At 39.4% G+C, this 17873-nt stretch overlaps 1 protein-coding gene across 1 annotated transcript in view; it reads left to right on the plus strand.

Moving 5' to 3' along the window:
• The window catches only part of THSD7A (thrombospondin type 1 domain containing 7A), a 278419-nt gene that overhangs the window by 132694 nt on the left and 127852 nt on the right, over positions 1 to 17873 (plus strand). The window contains exons 2-4 of the mRNA XM_069729330.1: positions 5247 to 6078; positions 12315 to 12560; positions 13153 to 13334. Coding sequence (XP_069585431.1) covers positions 5247 to 6078; positions 12315 to 12560; positions 13153 to 13334 — 1260 coding nt within the window. The remainder of the gene's footprint in view (positions 1 to 5246; positions 6079 to 12314; positions 12561 to 13152; positions 13335 to 17873) is intronic.

The raw sequence follows: 17873 nt of genomic DNA on the forward strand, positions 1-17873 counted from the left end.
ATCTGGCAGAAGTGGTGGAGGTTCTCCCTGGGTTCCCTTCATTGATTACCAGTCACAGGTTAATACTTTTGGTAGTGGCTCTGCCTGATTTTACAGCTTAGTACAACAAAAACAAACTGAACAAAGCTACAGAACCAGGATTAGTCAGTACCCAAGGAAAAAAAGAGCGACGTCTAGTAAACTGACCTGCATGTGTGTCAACAATCACATTTTTTAATCGTAAGTATAGGCCATCATTATTACACTCCTAGATAATCCTTTAAAGGCGGGGTCTACGTTTTCAGGACAATTTTCTTTTTTTTTTATTTAAATGCATGTATTTTTAGCTAAAAATCATTTTTGACATTGAGTTTCCTATAATAATGTTACCACCATTAGTTCTTGTGTGTCACCGTTGCTGGCGGCAGAATGTGTTAATTGAGAATCCATCCGTGAGTTCATTCTGACAGTTTCTCACAGTTGAGTTTGTAACTCTTTTATCTCTTTTTTTTTATCAGCTCCTTTTAGCTGATTTTGTCCACAGACCCCCAATCAAAGCTGAAAGTGCAGGGAAGCAAAGAGATTGTATCAGCCAAAGGGTGCAACATTTTTAATAGAACCCATTTGCAAAAAAAAAAAACAGGAAGGAAGGCTACAACAAAAAGTAGCTCACAGTCTGGAGGACTCAAAAACCCCCAGTATTATATGGTCATACCGATGTAGAAACAATGGCAGCACTCACCAGTCTTCGCAAACAGGTACTTTATTTATACATATCTTCACGGCACGGGGGTGTGTATGATACAAAAAGTGGCAGCCGAACGACGGCCGTTTGGCGCCCACCTGGCGTTGAAGCGCCAGGTGGGCGCGAAACGGCCGTCGTTCGGCTGCCACTTTTTGTATCATACACTTTTTGTATCATACACACCCCCGTGCCGTGAAGATATGTATAAATAAAGTACCTGGTTGCGAAGACTGGTGAGTGCTGCCATTGTTTCTACATCGTTATATCGTGGATTTTCGCTTTTCTGGCTTAAGCACCCGAAGTCTGCCGGACGGCTGCAGTTTGGGAGTCTGATGTGTTCTGGGTCCGAGGAGCGGTGGTGCGGTCAGCTGTTTCTATTTACATTGCTTTATTATATGGTCATCCATTCGACATGCAATACTATATTAGTTCTGTAGTGGGCACTGCAAAAAAAGGCGTAATCTCCGGCAGCTTTACAAGCAATGACCGCTAACCATCTGCATTTCCAGCAGCCAGAACAGCGATAATCAGTCGGCCATCATGTCTTTAATTAGCAATTTTTTTTTCAGTGCGACAAGCCAACAATGCACCAAAGAGCTAAAATGTAGTCAACCTTTGCCAAATTATCCTTCGCCGTATTCCACAGTCTACGTTCTCCTTTTACGAGCTTAACCCAACGATGACCCAAAATGTTCGCATCTGTTTAATTTAATTTGTATTCTCTCGGAATATGAAATCCCCATTATATACGGCGTCCCTTTCTTTCATTATCCCGCCACCGGTGGAGGATTGCGTCTTTCATGCGGAGTTTTTGCAGCGCGAAATCTTCCTTCTACCTGAAAGTAACAATGCTAATTAGACCGTTTCGCCCCAAGGTGCTGACTGGTGATAAGACGAGTCTTCTCACTGTGCTTCCTCCATGTTTGCGGAATTGGGATTGGATTGTGGGTTTCTCCTCTAAGTAGGCCATTTAGGATTTCTGTATTTGCTCTCGGCTGGTGTTCTCAAACAGAGACTTGTGCAATTCTCCGAGCCTCCTTGTGAGCGAGTGCGGAAAATGCAACTGTGATCTTGTTATTTGCAAGAGGTCGATGAGAGATAAAGCCAAGGTGTAATCTTCCCGGAATAGAAAGTAAATTGCATTTGTATTTTCCATATATTTATTTTGTAGGTGCAGAGAGAATCTATGAAGCTAAGATTTACATGTAATCTGTGCAGAATACTAAAGGAGGTTTTTTTTATGGGCTTAATCTATCCTTCCCAGCTGGCTGCAGAGCATAAAATGTACAAAATACAACTCACTGCCGCAGTATTATACCTAAAGAAAATAGAGAGGAAAGCAGAATATTATTTCTGATTATTGGGTTCACTGTACTGTGCCGAAATGTAGAGGAAAATTGAAGCAAATTCACTCAGATAAAATATAATTACGGTACTTGTTCAAATCTAAATTCTTATCCATTGTTGGCAGTATTATAGTAGCTATATTCTTGTATATAGGGGCAGTATTATAGTAGCTATATTCTTGTATATAGGGGCAGTATTATAGTAGCTATATTCTTGTATATAGGGAGCAGTATTATAGTAGTTATATTCTGTACATAGGAGCAGTATTATAGTAGTTATATTCTTGTACATAGGAGCAGTATTATAGTAGTTATATTCTTGTATATAGGAGCAGTATTATAGTAGTTATATTCTTATACATAGGAGCAGTATTATAGTAGTTATATTCTTGTACATAGAAGCAGTATTATAGTAGTTATATTCCTGTACATAGGGGCAGTATTATAGTAGTTATATTCTGTACATAGGAGCAGTATTATAGTAATTATTTTCTTGTATATAGGAGCAGTATTATAGTAGTTATATTCTTATACATAGGAGCAGTATTATAGTAGTTATATTCTTGTACATAGAAGCAGTATTATAGTAGTTATATTCTTGTATATAGGAGCAGTATTATAGTAGTTATATTCTTGTATATAGGAGCAGTATTATAGTAGTTATATTCTTGTACATAGAAGCAGTATTATAGTAGTTATATTCTTATACATAGGAGCAGTATTATAGTAGTTATATTCTTGTATATAGGAGCAGTATTATAGTAGTTATATTCTTGTACATAGAAGCAGTATTATAGTAGTTATATTCTTGTATATAGGAGCAGTATTATAGTAGTTATATTCTTGTATATAGGAGCAGTATTATAGTAGTTATATTCTTGTACATAGGAGCAGTATTATAGTAGTTATATTCTTGTACATAGAAGCAGTATTATAGTAGTTATATTCCTGTACATAGGGGCAGTATTATAGTAGTTATATTCTGTACATAGGAGCAGTATTATAGTAATTATTTTCTTGTATATAGGAGCAGTATTATAGTAGTTATATTCTTATACATAGGAGCAGTATTATAGCAGTTATATTCTTGTACATAGGAGCAGTATTATAGTAGTTATATTCTTGTACATAGGAGCAGTATTATAGTAGTTATATTCTTATACATAGGAGCAGTATTATAGTAGTTATATTCTTGTACATAGAAGCAGTATTATAGTAGTTATATTCCTGTACATAGGAGCAGTATTATAGTAGTTATATTCTTATACATAGGAGCAGTATTATAGTAGTTATATTCTTGTACATAGAAGCAGTATTATAGTAGTTATATTCTTGTACATAGGGGCAGTATTATAGTAGTTATATTCTTGTACATAGGGGCAGTATTATAGTAGCTATATTCTTGTATATAGGGGCAGTATTATAGTAGTTATATTCTTGTACATAGGGGCAGTATTATAGTAGTTATATTCTTGTACATAGAGGCAGTATTATAGTAGTTATATTCTTGTACATAGGGGGCAGTATTGTAGTTACAGTATATTCTTGTACATAGGGGCAGTATTATAGCAGTTATATTCTTGTACATAGGAGCAGTATTATAGTAGTTATATTCTTGTACATAGGGGCAGTATTATAGTAGTTATATTCTTGTACATAGGGGGCAGTATTGTAGTTATATTCTTGTACATAGGGGGCAGTATTATAGTAGTAATATTCTTGTACATAGGGGTAGTATTGTAGTAGTAGTAATATTCTTGTACATAAGGGGCAGTATTATAGTAGTTATATTCTTGTACATAGGGGGCAGTATTATAGTAGTTATATTCTTGTACATAGGAGCAGTATTATAGTAGTTATATTCTTGTACATAGGAGCAGTATTATAGTAGTTATATTCTTGTACATAGGGGCAGTATTATAGTAGTTATATTCTTGTACATAGGAGCAGTATTATAGTAGTTATATTCTTGTACATAGGAGCAGTATTATAGTAGTTATATTCTTGTACATAGGGGCAGTATTATAGTAGTTATATTCTTGTACATAGGGGGCAGTATTATAGTAGTTATATTCTTGTACATAGGAGCAGTATTATTGTAGTTATATTCTTGTACATAGGGGGCAGTATTATAGTAGTTATATTCTTGTACATAGGGGGCAGTATTATAGTAGTTATATTCTTGTACATAGGGGGCAGTATTATAGTAGTTATATTCTTGTACATAGGAGCAGTATTATAGTAGCTATATTCTTGTACATAGGGGGCAGTATTATAGTAGTTATATTCTTGTACATAGGGGGCAGTATTATAGTAGTTATATTCTTGTACATAGGGGGCAGTATTATAGTAGTTATATTCTTGTACATAGGAGCAGTATTATAGTAGCTATATTCTTGTACATAGGGGGCAGTATTATAGTAGTTATATTCTTGTACATAGGAGCAGTATTATTGTAGTTATATTCTTGCACATAGGGGCAGTATTATAGTAGTTATATTCTTGTACATAGGGACAGTATTATAGTAGTTATATTCTTGTACATAGGGGCAGTATTATAGCAGTTATATTCTTGTACATAGGGGCAGTATTATAGTAGTTATATTCTTGTACATAGGGGCAGTATTATAGTAGTTATATTCTTGTACATAGGAGCAGTATTATAGTAGTAATATTCTTGTACATAGGGGCAGTATTATAGTAGTTATATTCTTGTGCATAGGAGCAGTATTATAGTAGTTATATTCTTGTACATAGGAGCAGTATTATAGTAGTTATATTCTTGTACATAGGAGCAGTATCACAGTAGTTATATTCTTGTACATAGGAGCAGTATTATAGTAGTTATATTCTTGTACATAGGAGCAGTATTATAGTAGTTATATTCTTGTACATAGGAGCAGTATTACAGTAGTTATATTCTTGTACATAGGGACAGTATTATAGTAGTTATATTCTTGTACGGTAAACATAACAACCAAGCAAATTCATAGAACTTAATAAAGATGTAAATTAAAAGTAGAATTTTGCACAAATGAAAAGAGGCGATCCAGCCCAAAAACAAGGCAAAAACATATTTGAAATGTAATGATAAATTGGGCATCATGGATCGGATTGATGTCATGTCAGTAATTAAATTCACTGCCCTTAATACCTATCTTTGCTTCTTGTTTCAGGTCCTTGGGGAAGGTGTATGGGAGATGAATGTGGTCCGGGAGGCATTCAGACAAGGGCGGTCTGGTGCGCACACACCGAAGGGTGGACGACTCTCCCCACAAATTGCAAACAGACAGACAGACCCGAAAACCAGCAAAACTGTTTTAGAGTTTGTGACTGGCATAAAGAACTGTATGACTGGCAGCTGGGTAGTTGGGACCAGTGTACAGCGGTCGCGTCAAGGTTATCAGAGAAAACCACAGGATGCACAAAAGGCGAGGAAGGAATTCAGACCAGAGAGGTCGTATGTCTACAGAAAGCCACCGGGACGGTAGCGGACGACAGTATATGCGAATACTTTGAGTCCAAACCCCGGCTAGAACAAGGTTGCCTTATTCCCTGTCCTCAGGATTGTATAATATCAGATTTTTCTCCATGGTCGGACTGTTCGAAAACATGCGGCAATGGATTAAAACACAGGACCCGCTATGTGGTGGCCATGCCCCAGTTTGGTGGCTCGGGATGTCCCAACCTAACGGAATTTCAGGTTTGTCAAGGTTCTCCTTGTGAGGGAGAAGAAAACATGTACAGTCTAAACGTCGGTCCTTGGAGTTCTTGCTCGATACCAATTTCTAGACATGTGAGACAAACCGGGAAAAGGGGGAAAAACAGGGAACGGGCAAAAGAGAGAGAAAAGGCTGTGAAGGACCCAGAGGCTCGAGAGCTAATTAAGAAAAAGAGGAATCGAAACAGGAAAAATCGCCAGGAAACCAGATACTGGGATATACAAATAGGGTATCAAACACGACTGGTGACCTGCATGCACAAAAATGGGAAGACAGCCGCTCTAAGGTAATTTTCTTAAAATTCATTGACATGTAAGCTGGGGTTGTATTGTATCTCTACTGCTGTAATACTGATAGAGGATGTCGTGCTGAGAAATGGTTTGTGATCTGGCGGCCATGTGTAGCCCAATTTTTCTGATAGGAATTACATCCCCATATGGAACGAAATTGGAGGGAATTGGTCAATATCTGACAAAGTGGTTTTCATCTCAATCTCTGTGTGACCACTCAATCATTCCATTTTAGGATCATGGGGGTCTGAGGATGAAAGAAATGTCGCTGATTATCAGTGAGAGGGGCTGTATTTAGCTGCTTATCTGTATGGGGCGTAGAAGGTGTCTACAGGATACCAAGAAAATGTTCTCATCAAAGCAGTGAGAAAACCACTGAGATGGGGCGAATCTCCCAGGATTTACCCTCTGTATACTGTCAGTGCCCTATATACAGACCAGACAGATGAATTAGGGATGGATGGAAGGAAAAGAAAGAGAGAGAAAACGAGAGACAGAGAGAGAGAAAGAGAGAAAGAAAGAGGACGGAAAGAAAGGGAAAGCAATGAAGGGAGGAAGGGAGAATGGGAGGAATTGGGGATGGAGGGAAGGAAAAGAACGAGAAAGAGAGACAGAAAATGAGAGAAAGAAAGAGAGAGAAAAAGAAAGGAAGGAAAGAAAGGGAAAGCAATGAAGGGAGGAAGGGTGAATGGAAGGAACAAGTAATTGGGGATGGAGGGAGGGAAAAAGAAAAAGAGAGAGAAAATGACAGAAAAAAAAGAAAAAGAAAGAGAGTGAAAGAAGGGAAGAAAGGAGGGAAGAAAGGAGGGAAAGAGAGGGAAAGCAATGAAGGGAGGAAGGGAGAATGGAATGAAGAAGGAATTGGGGATGGAGGGAGGGAAGAGAAAGAGATAGAGTAAGAAAGAAAAGGAAAGTAAGAAAAAGAATCAGAGAAAAGGAAAGAAAGAGAAAGAAAGAAAGAAAGAAAGAAAGAAAGAAAGAAAGAAAGAAAGAAAGAAAGAAAGAAAGAAAAAAGGAAAGAAAGAATAGCAATCGTTAAGAAATAAAGGAAAGATGGAAGTGGAAAGTAATGAACTAAGGAACAGAGGAAGAGTGAAAGAAAGGAAAGAAATAGATGTAAAAAAGAAATGAAGAAAAAGGAAAAAGAAAGAGTAGATACATAGTAAATAGTAAGAATGAGAGAAAGAAAATAAATGAAAGAGAAATAAAGATAAAAAGAAAGAAAAAAGATGAAAGAAAGAAAGAGAATAGCAATCCTTGAGAAATAAAGGAGAGAAGTTGAAAGGAATGAAGGAATGAAGAAACAAAGGGAAGGGAGGGTGTAAGGATGGAAAGAAAGTAGATGTAAGAAGAAAATGAAGAAAAGGAAAGAAAATAAGAAAAGATAAATGAAAGAGAAAAAAAAATGATGGACGTAAAGATTTCTCATTTCGTTTGTGCCCAAATGTTTCATACATTTCCTTGTCGTGATCTCCTACACCAAATTTATCAATGTTTCACACCCTATAACATTTTTTATCTGTAACTTAAAAATAAAGACAATGGGAGAGGTAGTTAAACTTTTGCCCTTAAGTACGCCATATTTATCAATGCATTTTCTACATAAAAGTACAAATGTATGTCCACGATGTACGTCTCAGGAGGAAATGAGGAAAGAGTGGCGTCAGCGTCTCGTATTCAAGACAGGTCATAAAAATCATGGAACAAATAGAAAAATGTCGCAACTTTTTTTACACGAATAAAGTGCAGACTTCTACATTACCGTGCAGCATTTGATCCCTTGGTCTCCCGCCCTTTTTTTCGATCCTTGTGATGTGTACCACGCTTGGTATGTAGTGATGGTGTAATTTGCACAGAGTGTGTCACTGATGTTCGGCATATGATGGAGTACCGGACTTGGAGAAGACTAAAGATGCAGCAAATTGCAGAATATGTAGACAAAGGCGGCCATCGAGTATATAGTGCAGGCGCTGACGTGACTCTTTCCTCATTTCCTCCTGAGACGTACATGGTGGAAATACATTTGTACTATTCCTCGATTTGATGCGTACTTAAGCAGAGACATTTTCATTCTGAGATAATTTCTGCCGCGGGAATTATTCACTTTTATTGTCAACATGGAAAATTCTTGATGTTTAAGTGAAAGTGGCTTAACGATAAAATTAAATAAAGGGCTAATTAGTTTAATAGGTCCCATGTCAAGAGTAATTAACCAACAATTGGTAATTGGCTAGGCATATCTTAGTAGATTAACATTACTTAGGGAACGGTAACGTAGCAAATTATTGGTATAATTAATCAGATTTCTAACTGGTTGATACTTTGCAGTCCACAGTGTAAGTAATGAGGAATTGGCGTCTAGTGTAGCGTACTACACATATGTTGAATGTCTGTATATATGGGAAATACATTGGGCTTTTACACTACAGATTTCTTCTAAAAACTGCACCGCCCCGGTGGTTGTATGTGGTATTGCAGCTCACCTTTATTTACCCAAGTGGATCCGAACCTCACAGTAAGGCAACAGGTTGCAGCAAGAGCATTCCTCCAAGAGAATAGGGGGGCCCTACGCAGGGTAAAGAGGTTTTCCACCTTTATGAAAGTTGACCCCTAATGATTCCGAGAATGTAAGTAACAAAACCAGAGAGTAGTCAACCTACCCAGGTCCAATGTCAGCTCTCCACCGCTGCTCCAATCTCTGTGTTTTGGCTGCAGCGGTGATGCCATGTTGACAACTCGCATCACCACTGCAGCTCATCACTTAGCATCACTAAGGATGATAATGTTGATGATCTACGTAGACCCCTTCCAGTTTCTGACTTATCCCAAAAAATTTGCTGATGCCCATTTTTCCACCCATGCACCCATTTTTTTTTAGCCCATTTTTCCACCCATACACAAACACCTCTGCCTACAGGGACACACAAGTTGCCATCTGATAACCACACAACCACTATCCAGGACACCTAAAACAAGCCAAATCCCATTAACTATGGGACTCTGAACAGGTATTGATACTAGGCAATGTAAACAGCAGAATTGTGAATGCAGCTCTTGATGGAGCATAAGATATAAAAATACAAAATATGTAAAGGCAAAATGTTTGCAAATTTTCAGAATATTTTATACCTAACAATCATGTAACATAAACACTAACATTTTGCAATGAATTTAAAGGGATAGTACCCCCTCCATTTGTAAATGTCATACACAACTGGCCGCAGGCATTACTTTCTGAAGTCTTCCCTGATTTGATTGTCTCATCATTCCTTAATGATAGCACTTAGGTCTTGAGTTCACTCCGAGGTCACCATTACATGGCTGTTACTCTGAAGCATGATGGAGTAATTATAATTACTAGTGAAGTTGACCTCCCCTAAAGCTCAGTTACAACTATGGCAGATGCCTTCTCTGCTTGCCTTGATGACATTTGACGCCACCAAATTAAAAAGCCATGGACGACAATTTTCCAGAGTGGATGGTAGAGAAGGTCCGTGTGTTTTGCTCCTGATTTTAGTGAGGGTCATTTGCTTAGGGGCCTTCGTCACCAAGGAGCCCCCACTACTTCCTTGCCTTCAGCACCCTCTGGTGAACTCTAAAAAGTTTTAGGGAAGAAATGAGGAATCCAGCTCAACGAGATAGTGAAAAAACTCTTTTCTTTATTCACTTGAAAAACGTGTTCAGTGAAGGATAAAAAGATCAGCCATTACAAAGAATAAACTGCGATATCAACGCGTTTCTGGTGATCAAACACCCTTATCATGACTAAGGGTGTTTGATCACCAGAAACGCGTTGATATCGCAAAGAGTTTTTTCAACATCTCGTTGAGCTGGATTCCTCATTTCTTCCCTGACTTCTCCTCGCCTTGACACAGCGGTTCCGTGCTCCGAGTTTCCAAGGATGTCGATCATGGTGAGCTGGACTTTGTTCGATTTTGTCTAAAAAGTTTTAACATTGTACCTCCAACATTAAAAAATTGATTTGACTAATATTTATCACTATGGATCGAAACATCAACCACTGCCAGATATCACATCCATGGTGGATGTCAAGCTTAAAGGGGTTGTTCACTACTGTTCATACACTGTGAAAGAACTCTGAAGGCTGTCTGCACTGTTCAAGTGACAAAAACAATGTCACTGCCCCCAGAGCAGTGGAGTGACATCTGTCCAGGCGGTAAGTGTAACGAGAGGGGTGGACAAAGTGCTGTGGTCCGACTCCGAGGAGAGCCTGGAGGGACGGAACTAGGTGAACACCTGACTCTTTGCTAGAGCCCCTGATGGTGGGGTTAGACTTTGCTCCCGATGGACACCAGGTGCTACACCATGACAGACCATGGACGCACGACCCCTGAGAGGCAGGAAGCTTGAACGGCTCAGAAGGAGAGTTCAGCTGGTACAGGCAAGCATGGAAGGAATACAGGAATGGCAGGTGCTGGCAGGAACTACTGGTATACAGGCAGGCACTGGCAGATGCAGGCTGGTACTCTTGATATACCAGTAAACACGGCAGGTGCAGGCTGGTACAGCTGATATACCAGTGAGCACGGCAGGTGCAGGCTGGTATACAGGTTGGCATGGCAGGTGCAGGTGTAAATACAGGTCAGCACGGCAGCATGGCAGGTGCAGGCTGCCACGACTGGTATACAGGTGAGCGCTATAGGTGCAGGTAGGTATAGCAAGCACGGCTGGTATAAAGGCTGGCACAGGCAGGTGCAGGCGGGTACGGGCAGGTACGGGCAGGTACTGGAAGACAAACTAAAATAGGGTGACATGAGAACTAGCAAGCATGCAAAAAAGCAGATTATACTTGTTGCTTAGGCACCTCCCCACAGGTGGAGGTGCCTTAAATAATAAGTGTCTCCCAGACACTTTAGGCCTTAAAATGGCAGGAGCACATGCATGCTGTAAGCACAGTACTCGGATATCTACGAGCGGTGCACAGACCCCGGGCAGCAGCAGGAGGAGAACGTGTGGTTGAGGGCCATGGCGGTAATTTAGTCGGCGTCCCTGCCAGGATTGGGAGGAAGCAGGCAGGGATGCTGGAGCTACAGTAAGGTATACCTTTTAGATTTTATTGATCACATTTGGAACATTCAAAAGGGATTGTCCAGTAGAGGACAAACTATAAGTTAGCTAGGAATTGTATGATACTTTTACAAGGGCGGTAGCCCGAGGGTAGATTTTGCACACCAATGAGCACAAAGTATATCACAATAATGGCTTCAGAAGACAATCTCGTATCGAGGTGACGTTAGAGCTAAACACTTGCCACTGATTTTTGTTGGCTCAAGGAACACCAGTTTCTGCAAATTTTTAAGGTTCCCATAAATTTTTGTAAAAGTTATCTGATACTGACAATTTCTGCCAAACGTGCAGAACATCTAGTGTGTAGGGGAAGTTTCCTACTCTCCCTCCACAGATGATGGAAGGAACGTCCAATCTTTTTGTTGTCTTGCGCGATAAGTGGAAGTTGTTTGGCAGCGATTTACTTTCTTCTGAGCAAAATGTTCATTCATATGAGAGGTTTGGAAAGATATCTATCGGCCAGATGAGCATTTGGCCAACTCTCAACGATTAGCCTCCAAACCTCCACCAGTCTTGATCCAGCGATGAATTCTGCACGGTGAAGTCCTGATAATCAATTACTATTGTCAAGTACAACCAAGAAAACATTCATGAGTTGGATTGATCGTTTTTTAAGTATTCAAAATAATCATTTTATGAAGTTAGCGGAGCAATGTGCATGTATGAGGGCGCAAGGAGTCCATTCAGCTCCACTCCACTGCTATACAGTGCTCACTAAGTGTATATAATGGTATTACTCTACCCCTCCAAAAGGCAAATAGATGGAAGATCCTAAAATAGAAACTCTGAGGCTTGGAAAGGTAGAGCCCCATAGAGGTTTGTGGATGCCCTGCTTTGGCTACTCGTAAACACCGTGGCTTCTCACGACAAACCATGGATTTTCAGAGAATAATGAGCCTGGAAGTTAGAATTGTACACGAGGATTACGGTCATGAATATTCTTTCTTCACCAATCAGCGTTGGCAGTGTAAAGTAGAACGAGCCCCCAAGGCTTTACGACAGACCCAAACTAATACGAGAAGTTTCTTTAGTGATTATGGAATAGGACACCACAATAGAATGTGCCATATTTTTAAATATATTGAAATACAACAAATATCTTAACATTTCATCCCATATTAAAAATATCTAATATCATCTACAGCTTATGTGAGCAGGAGAAGTTGCCGATCACTTTCCAAGCCTGTGTGGTCGATAAAGACTGTCAGTTATCCGACTGGTCAGAATGGAATTCTTGCTCTACGGATTGTAGCTCCTCTCCTCCCAGTGGCCATCGGACTAGGAAAAGGACCATCAAACAGCTGCCAGTTGGCCTAGGGGAGGAATGTCCAGAGCTGGACGAGACAGAATCATGTAATCCTCCTGCAGAAGGATTGCAGGCATGCATCAAGTAAGTATGGCCATGAGCTTGTAGAATGGTTTCTTTGGATATTGCTTTCTTTTTTACTATTGTATCCTGTACCTTCAATTTTATGATCCCTGTCCTGTAATTGCCTAAAAATGACCTTGTTATTGTCCTATGGAAAAAAAAACTATTTTTCAGCTGACACTCTACACTCTGGGGGACATGTAGACGACTTTCTGATCTCTTTTTCATTCAATTTTTTATGTGAAGTAACTAAAAAAAAGAAATTCATTGAATTGGATTTTCTGTTTTTCAGAATTCAATCATATGTATGAATTTTTTACTATTTTTTTTTTTAACATTTTGGGAATAGGGGGATAATTTGAATTTGTATAGTGTTTGAAGCTTTGATATACTGTGTACATATATATATATTTTTTATAAATATTTTTAACCTTTATGCTACAATTTTTATTAGTGAACCTATCAGAATTCATGGTTCCGACTTGGGGAAAAATAACATTCTAAAATATAAAATAATGCAAAATTTGTATTTGGATTTTATAAAGATATTCTTTATAAACCTTGTAATAAAGATTTGGTCTGTATCTGATGCAATGTGTGATCTGTGATCTAGGTATGCATGGAGATCCACAGAATGGACGGAATGTCGGGTTGATCCCCTCCTTAATCAGCAGGACAAGAGACGGGCGAACCACACGGCGCTGTGTGGCGGAGGGGTTCAGACCCGTGAAACCTACTGTGTACAAGCCAATGAAAATCTTCTGTCCTACCTTAACACAGTAAAGGACAAGGAAGGTGAGTGGACTTTTTCTATCGTGGAATACAGAGGCATCTACCATTTATTTTTTTCAATTATTAATACCATTGGATTAAACCTTGGCGAAATCAAATTGGCAAAAAACAAAATGTTGTCCCATCTTACTTCTGGAACCAAAAAGTCATCAGACTTCCTCTCATAGTCACATATAGTAGAGTATAAACATAAGGATGAATGACCTCGGGGAGATCAAAACATCCAACACTGCGGAGACACCATCACGTGTTTCTCAACGCAGAGATTCCAGAACACTGCCCCCATCCCTTATGGGAAATATGCAAATGCATGTAAAGAAGCTGCGGAGACACCATCACGTGTTTCTCAACGCAAGCAATAAATAGCCAGGTCTTTCACCGGGAAGGAACAACCACGGGAAGGGCAGCATCCAAAAGGAAAAACACCTATGCCAAAACATGGTATCCATCCACAGACAGCTGTTTTGGGGTATTTGCCCCTCATCAGTGTGGCGTAGGAAACTGGCTATTAGGAGCAGTGCCTGGTAAAAGGACTTTAAACATAAGGATGAATGACCTCGGAGAGATCAAAACATCCAACACCGCGGAGACACCATCACGTGTTTCTCAACGCAGTGATCCAGAGGTCACACGTGCACAAAGCTTCTTCCATGGGCATGACTACCTCTCCAAAAGCTCTCAACCGGTTGGGATTCCTTAACATCTATAAAGGAACTTCCATGTTTCCAAAATGTAAAGCACGGGGGCAATCAGTATATACATTAACCATATAGAGACTTCCAACAACCACAAGGCAGAGTGAAAAGGAAGAAGTGTAGATCCTGAAGGTGGAGGAGACAAGAGATGAGCACCATGTCCTTGGCCACTATCATGGTATTCGTAGCTGGGTTGACCAAATGCATAGTCACCTCTACATTCCTTGAAGGTGTTGTCTCAACAAGACAACTCCTTTCCTTATTCCCTATGAACATCATAGGATCCCTCTATTTGCCCAAATGGCGTGCCAAATGCAAAGAACAGCTCACGTTCTGGTGGGTCACACATGGTGGACCTTTTCTTCAAATGTTTGTATGGCTGGTTGCAATGTTTCCAGCAATTTCAGCAGAGGATTTCAGGAGCCCAGACCATGACAATTTATTGCCTTCAGTCGAAAAAGGGTTTCTCTTGAAAAGGCAACCATTTTAGCCACTGAAATAATTGATAATAGCCACATGGAGAAGCAAATATCGTTACATCTTGTAGGTTTTGCCGCCTCTAAATCTTCAGATTCCACCATATCCATAGAGGGCCACTTTGTAACTGTTCCTAATGGATTCCAATAAGTCTACAGTAAGTTTACATTTCTCTATTTTTTCCATCCAAGCAATAAAAATTTGATGCAAGTGGACTTAACCAAATCCTACCAATGGAGCAAAAATCCCTTTAATATCAGTATAGGCAAAAATAGACGTTACATTTACACCATTTTATTATTAATTTTTCTATGTTTTTCTCTTTTTTTTCTCCAGGGTTTTCTTGGCTTTAAAGGGGTTAGAACATGGCTGTATTTTAGGTTTGAGTGTAATCTGTTAAAAAAATGGACAGCAATCAATGTTGTTCAATGGGGCCGTGCAGATGAGTGAATTTTTTCACTAACCGTCCTGTGTGTGAATAAATGGCAGCCAGCACATTTCTTCCATAAATCGGATGAGACTCGGCCATTCAAGTCCATGGATGCGCAAAAAAATGTGAATTCCATACGGGGCCACAGTTTAGCATCAGATTTTTATGGACACATTGCAATTCTGTAATGTAGGAAACACTAAATGGTCTTGTAAATTATTAATAGCTGCTGTACAAAGACGGATTGTACACGGATGACAAGTGAGAAATAAATTATCCAAGCCTTAGGTTATGTCCACACGTTGCATTTTTGCTGCGTTTTTTTCCGCTGTCAAAACCTGCCATCTTGTCTCTAAAGAAGCTACTTATAAAGTGCAGGTTTTGCTGAGTTTTTGCTGCTTTTTTCTTGTCTCTTGTTCATGTTGATCAAGTTTAGTGTCCCCCCCCCAAAAAAAAAAACTTGATTTACCTTCCGTAGAATTTTTCACCAAAAATGCAGCAAATACTGATGCCTGCGTTTTTTGCTGCGTTTTTGCATTTGTCCATTGTTTCCTATGGGTGAAGAAACGCTGCAAATAAGCAGGAAAAAACGCTAAAAGAAGTGACATGCTGCAGTTTGCAAAAACGCAAATCAGTCAGAAAAAAAAAATGTCTGCATGAGATTTCTGAAATCTAGTAGACTTTGCTGGTACTATAAAGTGCAGCTTAAAATATGCATAACAAAATCAGCAAAAAGAGCAATGTATGAACGTAGCCTAAGGATGAATTTACACGTGTCAGATTATTCACAAAAGTTTATACCACTGAAACTCAGTTCCATCCATGTGAATAGGTTTGTTTTTATAGCGAGGACATCGATTGCTGCATGTCCCATTTAGATGAATTGAAATCTCGGAAAATCGCCCCAAATTACTGCTAAAAAAAAATCTGCCGCGGATGTGAATATGTCCTAAGATGAATATGAGTAAAAATTATGGAGAAAGGGATGTTGAAAGCTACTGATGTCATTCACCACCTCACTACCTGATTATCCACCTTCACTTGGCATACCATGTAATTAAACAAGTTTAATAGTGAAGTGACCGAATACTACAATACTGATCATTAATGAAAAACACAATACTAATATTACCATAAGTTCCATTATACACAGGAGCTCTGTACATAATATATAGTGTCAATGTACACGTAAGACAGTGCTCACCAGTACCACCAGTAACTATATACAGTAATCTCTGTATATAGTATCAGTGTACAGGTAATACAGTGATCACAGGTGACATTATACACAGGAGCCCTGTATATAGTGTCAGTGTACAGGTAATACAGTGATCAACAGTGACATTATACAATGGAGCTCTGTATATAGTGTCAGTATATAGGTAATACAGTGATCAACATTGACATTATACACATGAGCTCTGTATATAGTGTCAGTATATAGGTAATACAGTGATCACCAGTGACATTATACACATGAGCTCTGTATATAGTGTCAGTATATAGGTAATACAGGGATCATCAGTGACATTATACAAAGGAGCTCTGTATATAGTGTCAGTTTACAGATAATACAGGTATCACTAGTTGCATTATACACAGGAGCTCTCTATATAGAGTACAGGTAATAAAAGGATCACGAGTGACATTATACACAGGAGCCCTGTATATAGTGTCAGTGTACAGGTAATACAGAGATCATGAGTGACATTATACACAGGAGCTCTGTATATAGTGTCAGTGTACAGGTAATACAGTGATCACCAGTGACATTATACATATGAGCTCTGTATGTAGTGTCAGTATATAGGTAATACAGTGATTACCAGTCACATTATACACATGAGCTCTGTATATAGTGTCAGTATATTATTATTATTATTTATTATTATAGCGCCATTTATTCCATGGTGCTTTACATGTGAGGAGGGGTATACATAATAAAAACAAGTACAATAATCTTAAACAATACAAGTCATAACTGTTACAGGAGGAGTGAATAGAATACAGGGATGACTAGTTGCATTATACACAGGAGCTCTCTATATAGAGTACAGGTAATACAGGGATCACGAGTGACATTATACACAGGAGCCCTGTATATAGTGTCAGTGTATAGGTAATACAGAGATCATAAGTGACATTATACACAGGAGCTCTGTATATAGTGTATAATGTACAGGTAATAAAGGGATCATCGGTGACTTTATACACAGAAGCTCTGTACATAGTAAACAGTGTATCTTGTTAGTGTACAGGTAATACAGGGATCACCAGTGACATACTCTCCATTCTGCCCCCATGTCTCTCCATACTGCTCTCCATACTGCCCCTTTGTCTCTCCATGCTGCCATGTCTCTCCATTCTGCCCCATGTCTTTCCATACTGCCCCATGTCTCTCCATACTGCCCCTTTGTCTCTCCATACTGCCATGTCTCTCCATCCTGCCCCCATGTCTTTCCATACATACTACCCCAAACGTGCGGCTTTACAAAAAAAAAGTGAAAAGAAAAAAGTTTCTGCACACCTGGCCATGGTCCAGTGGTGTCCATTTCCCAATTCATCTGAGATGCGGATGCGCCGGCTTAAGGCAGAGACATCATACACTGACAACGTGCGCGCTGACATCAGCTGCCGACCTGTGATTGGCTGGCAGCTATTAATTGTTGCCGTGTGGGAAGCCTTCCCGCACGGCACTATAGATTTTAGCTGAAACAGCAGAATCCTGCCATTATGGCCCAGTGAGCAGAAGAGAGGGGGCCCGATCCGGGTTCCCTCTACTCACTGGGCCCCAAACACCAGTAACAGCAATAATGCCCTGATGGTGGCCCTGGTCAGACCCCCAACCCAGTGGTCACCAACTTATCACCTATCCTGTGAAAATATGAGAACTTCTCAACCCCTTTAAGGGGACTTATGAGTAAGTGACTTATAAATGAT

Source organism: Ranitomeya imitator, chromosome 6 (genome assembly GCF_032444005.1).
Source record: "Ranitomeya imitator isolate aRanImi1 chromosome 6, aRanImi1.pri, whole genome shotgun sequence".
In the NCBI taxonomy this organism is placed as follows: domain Eukaryota; kingdom Metazoa; phylum Chordata; class Amphibia; order Anura; family Dendrobatidae; genus Ranitomeya; species Ranitomeya imitator.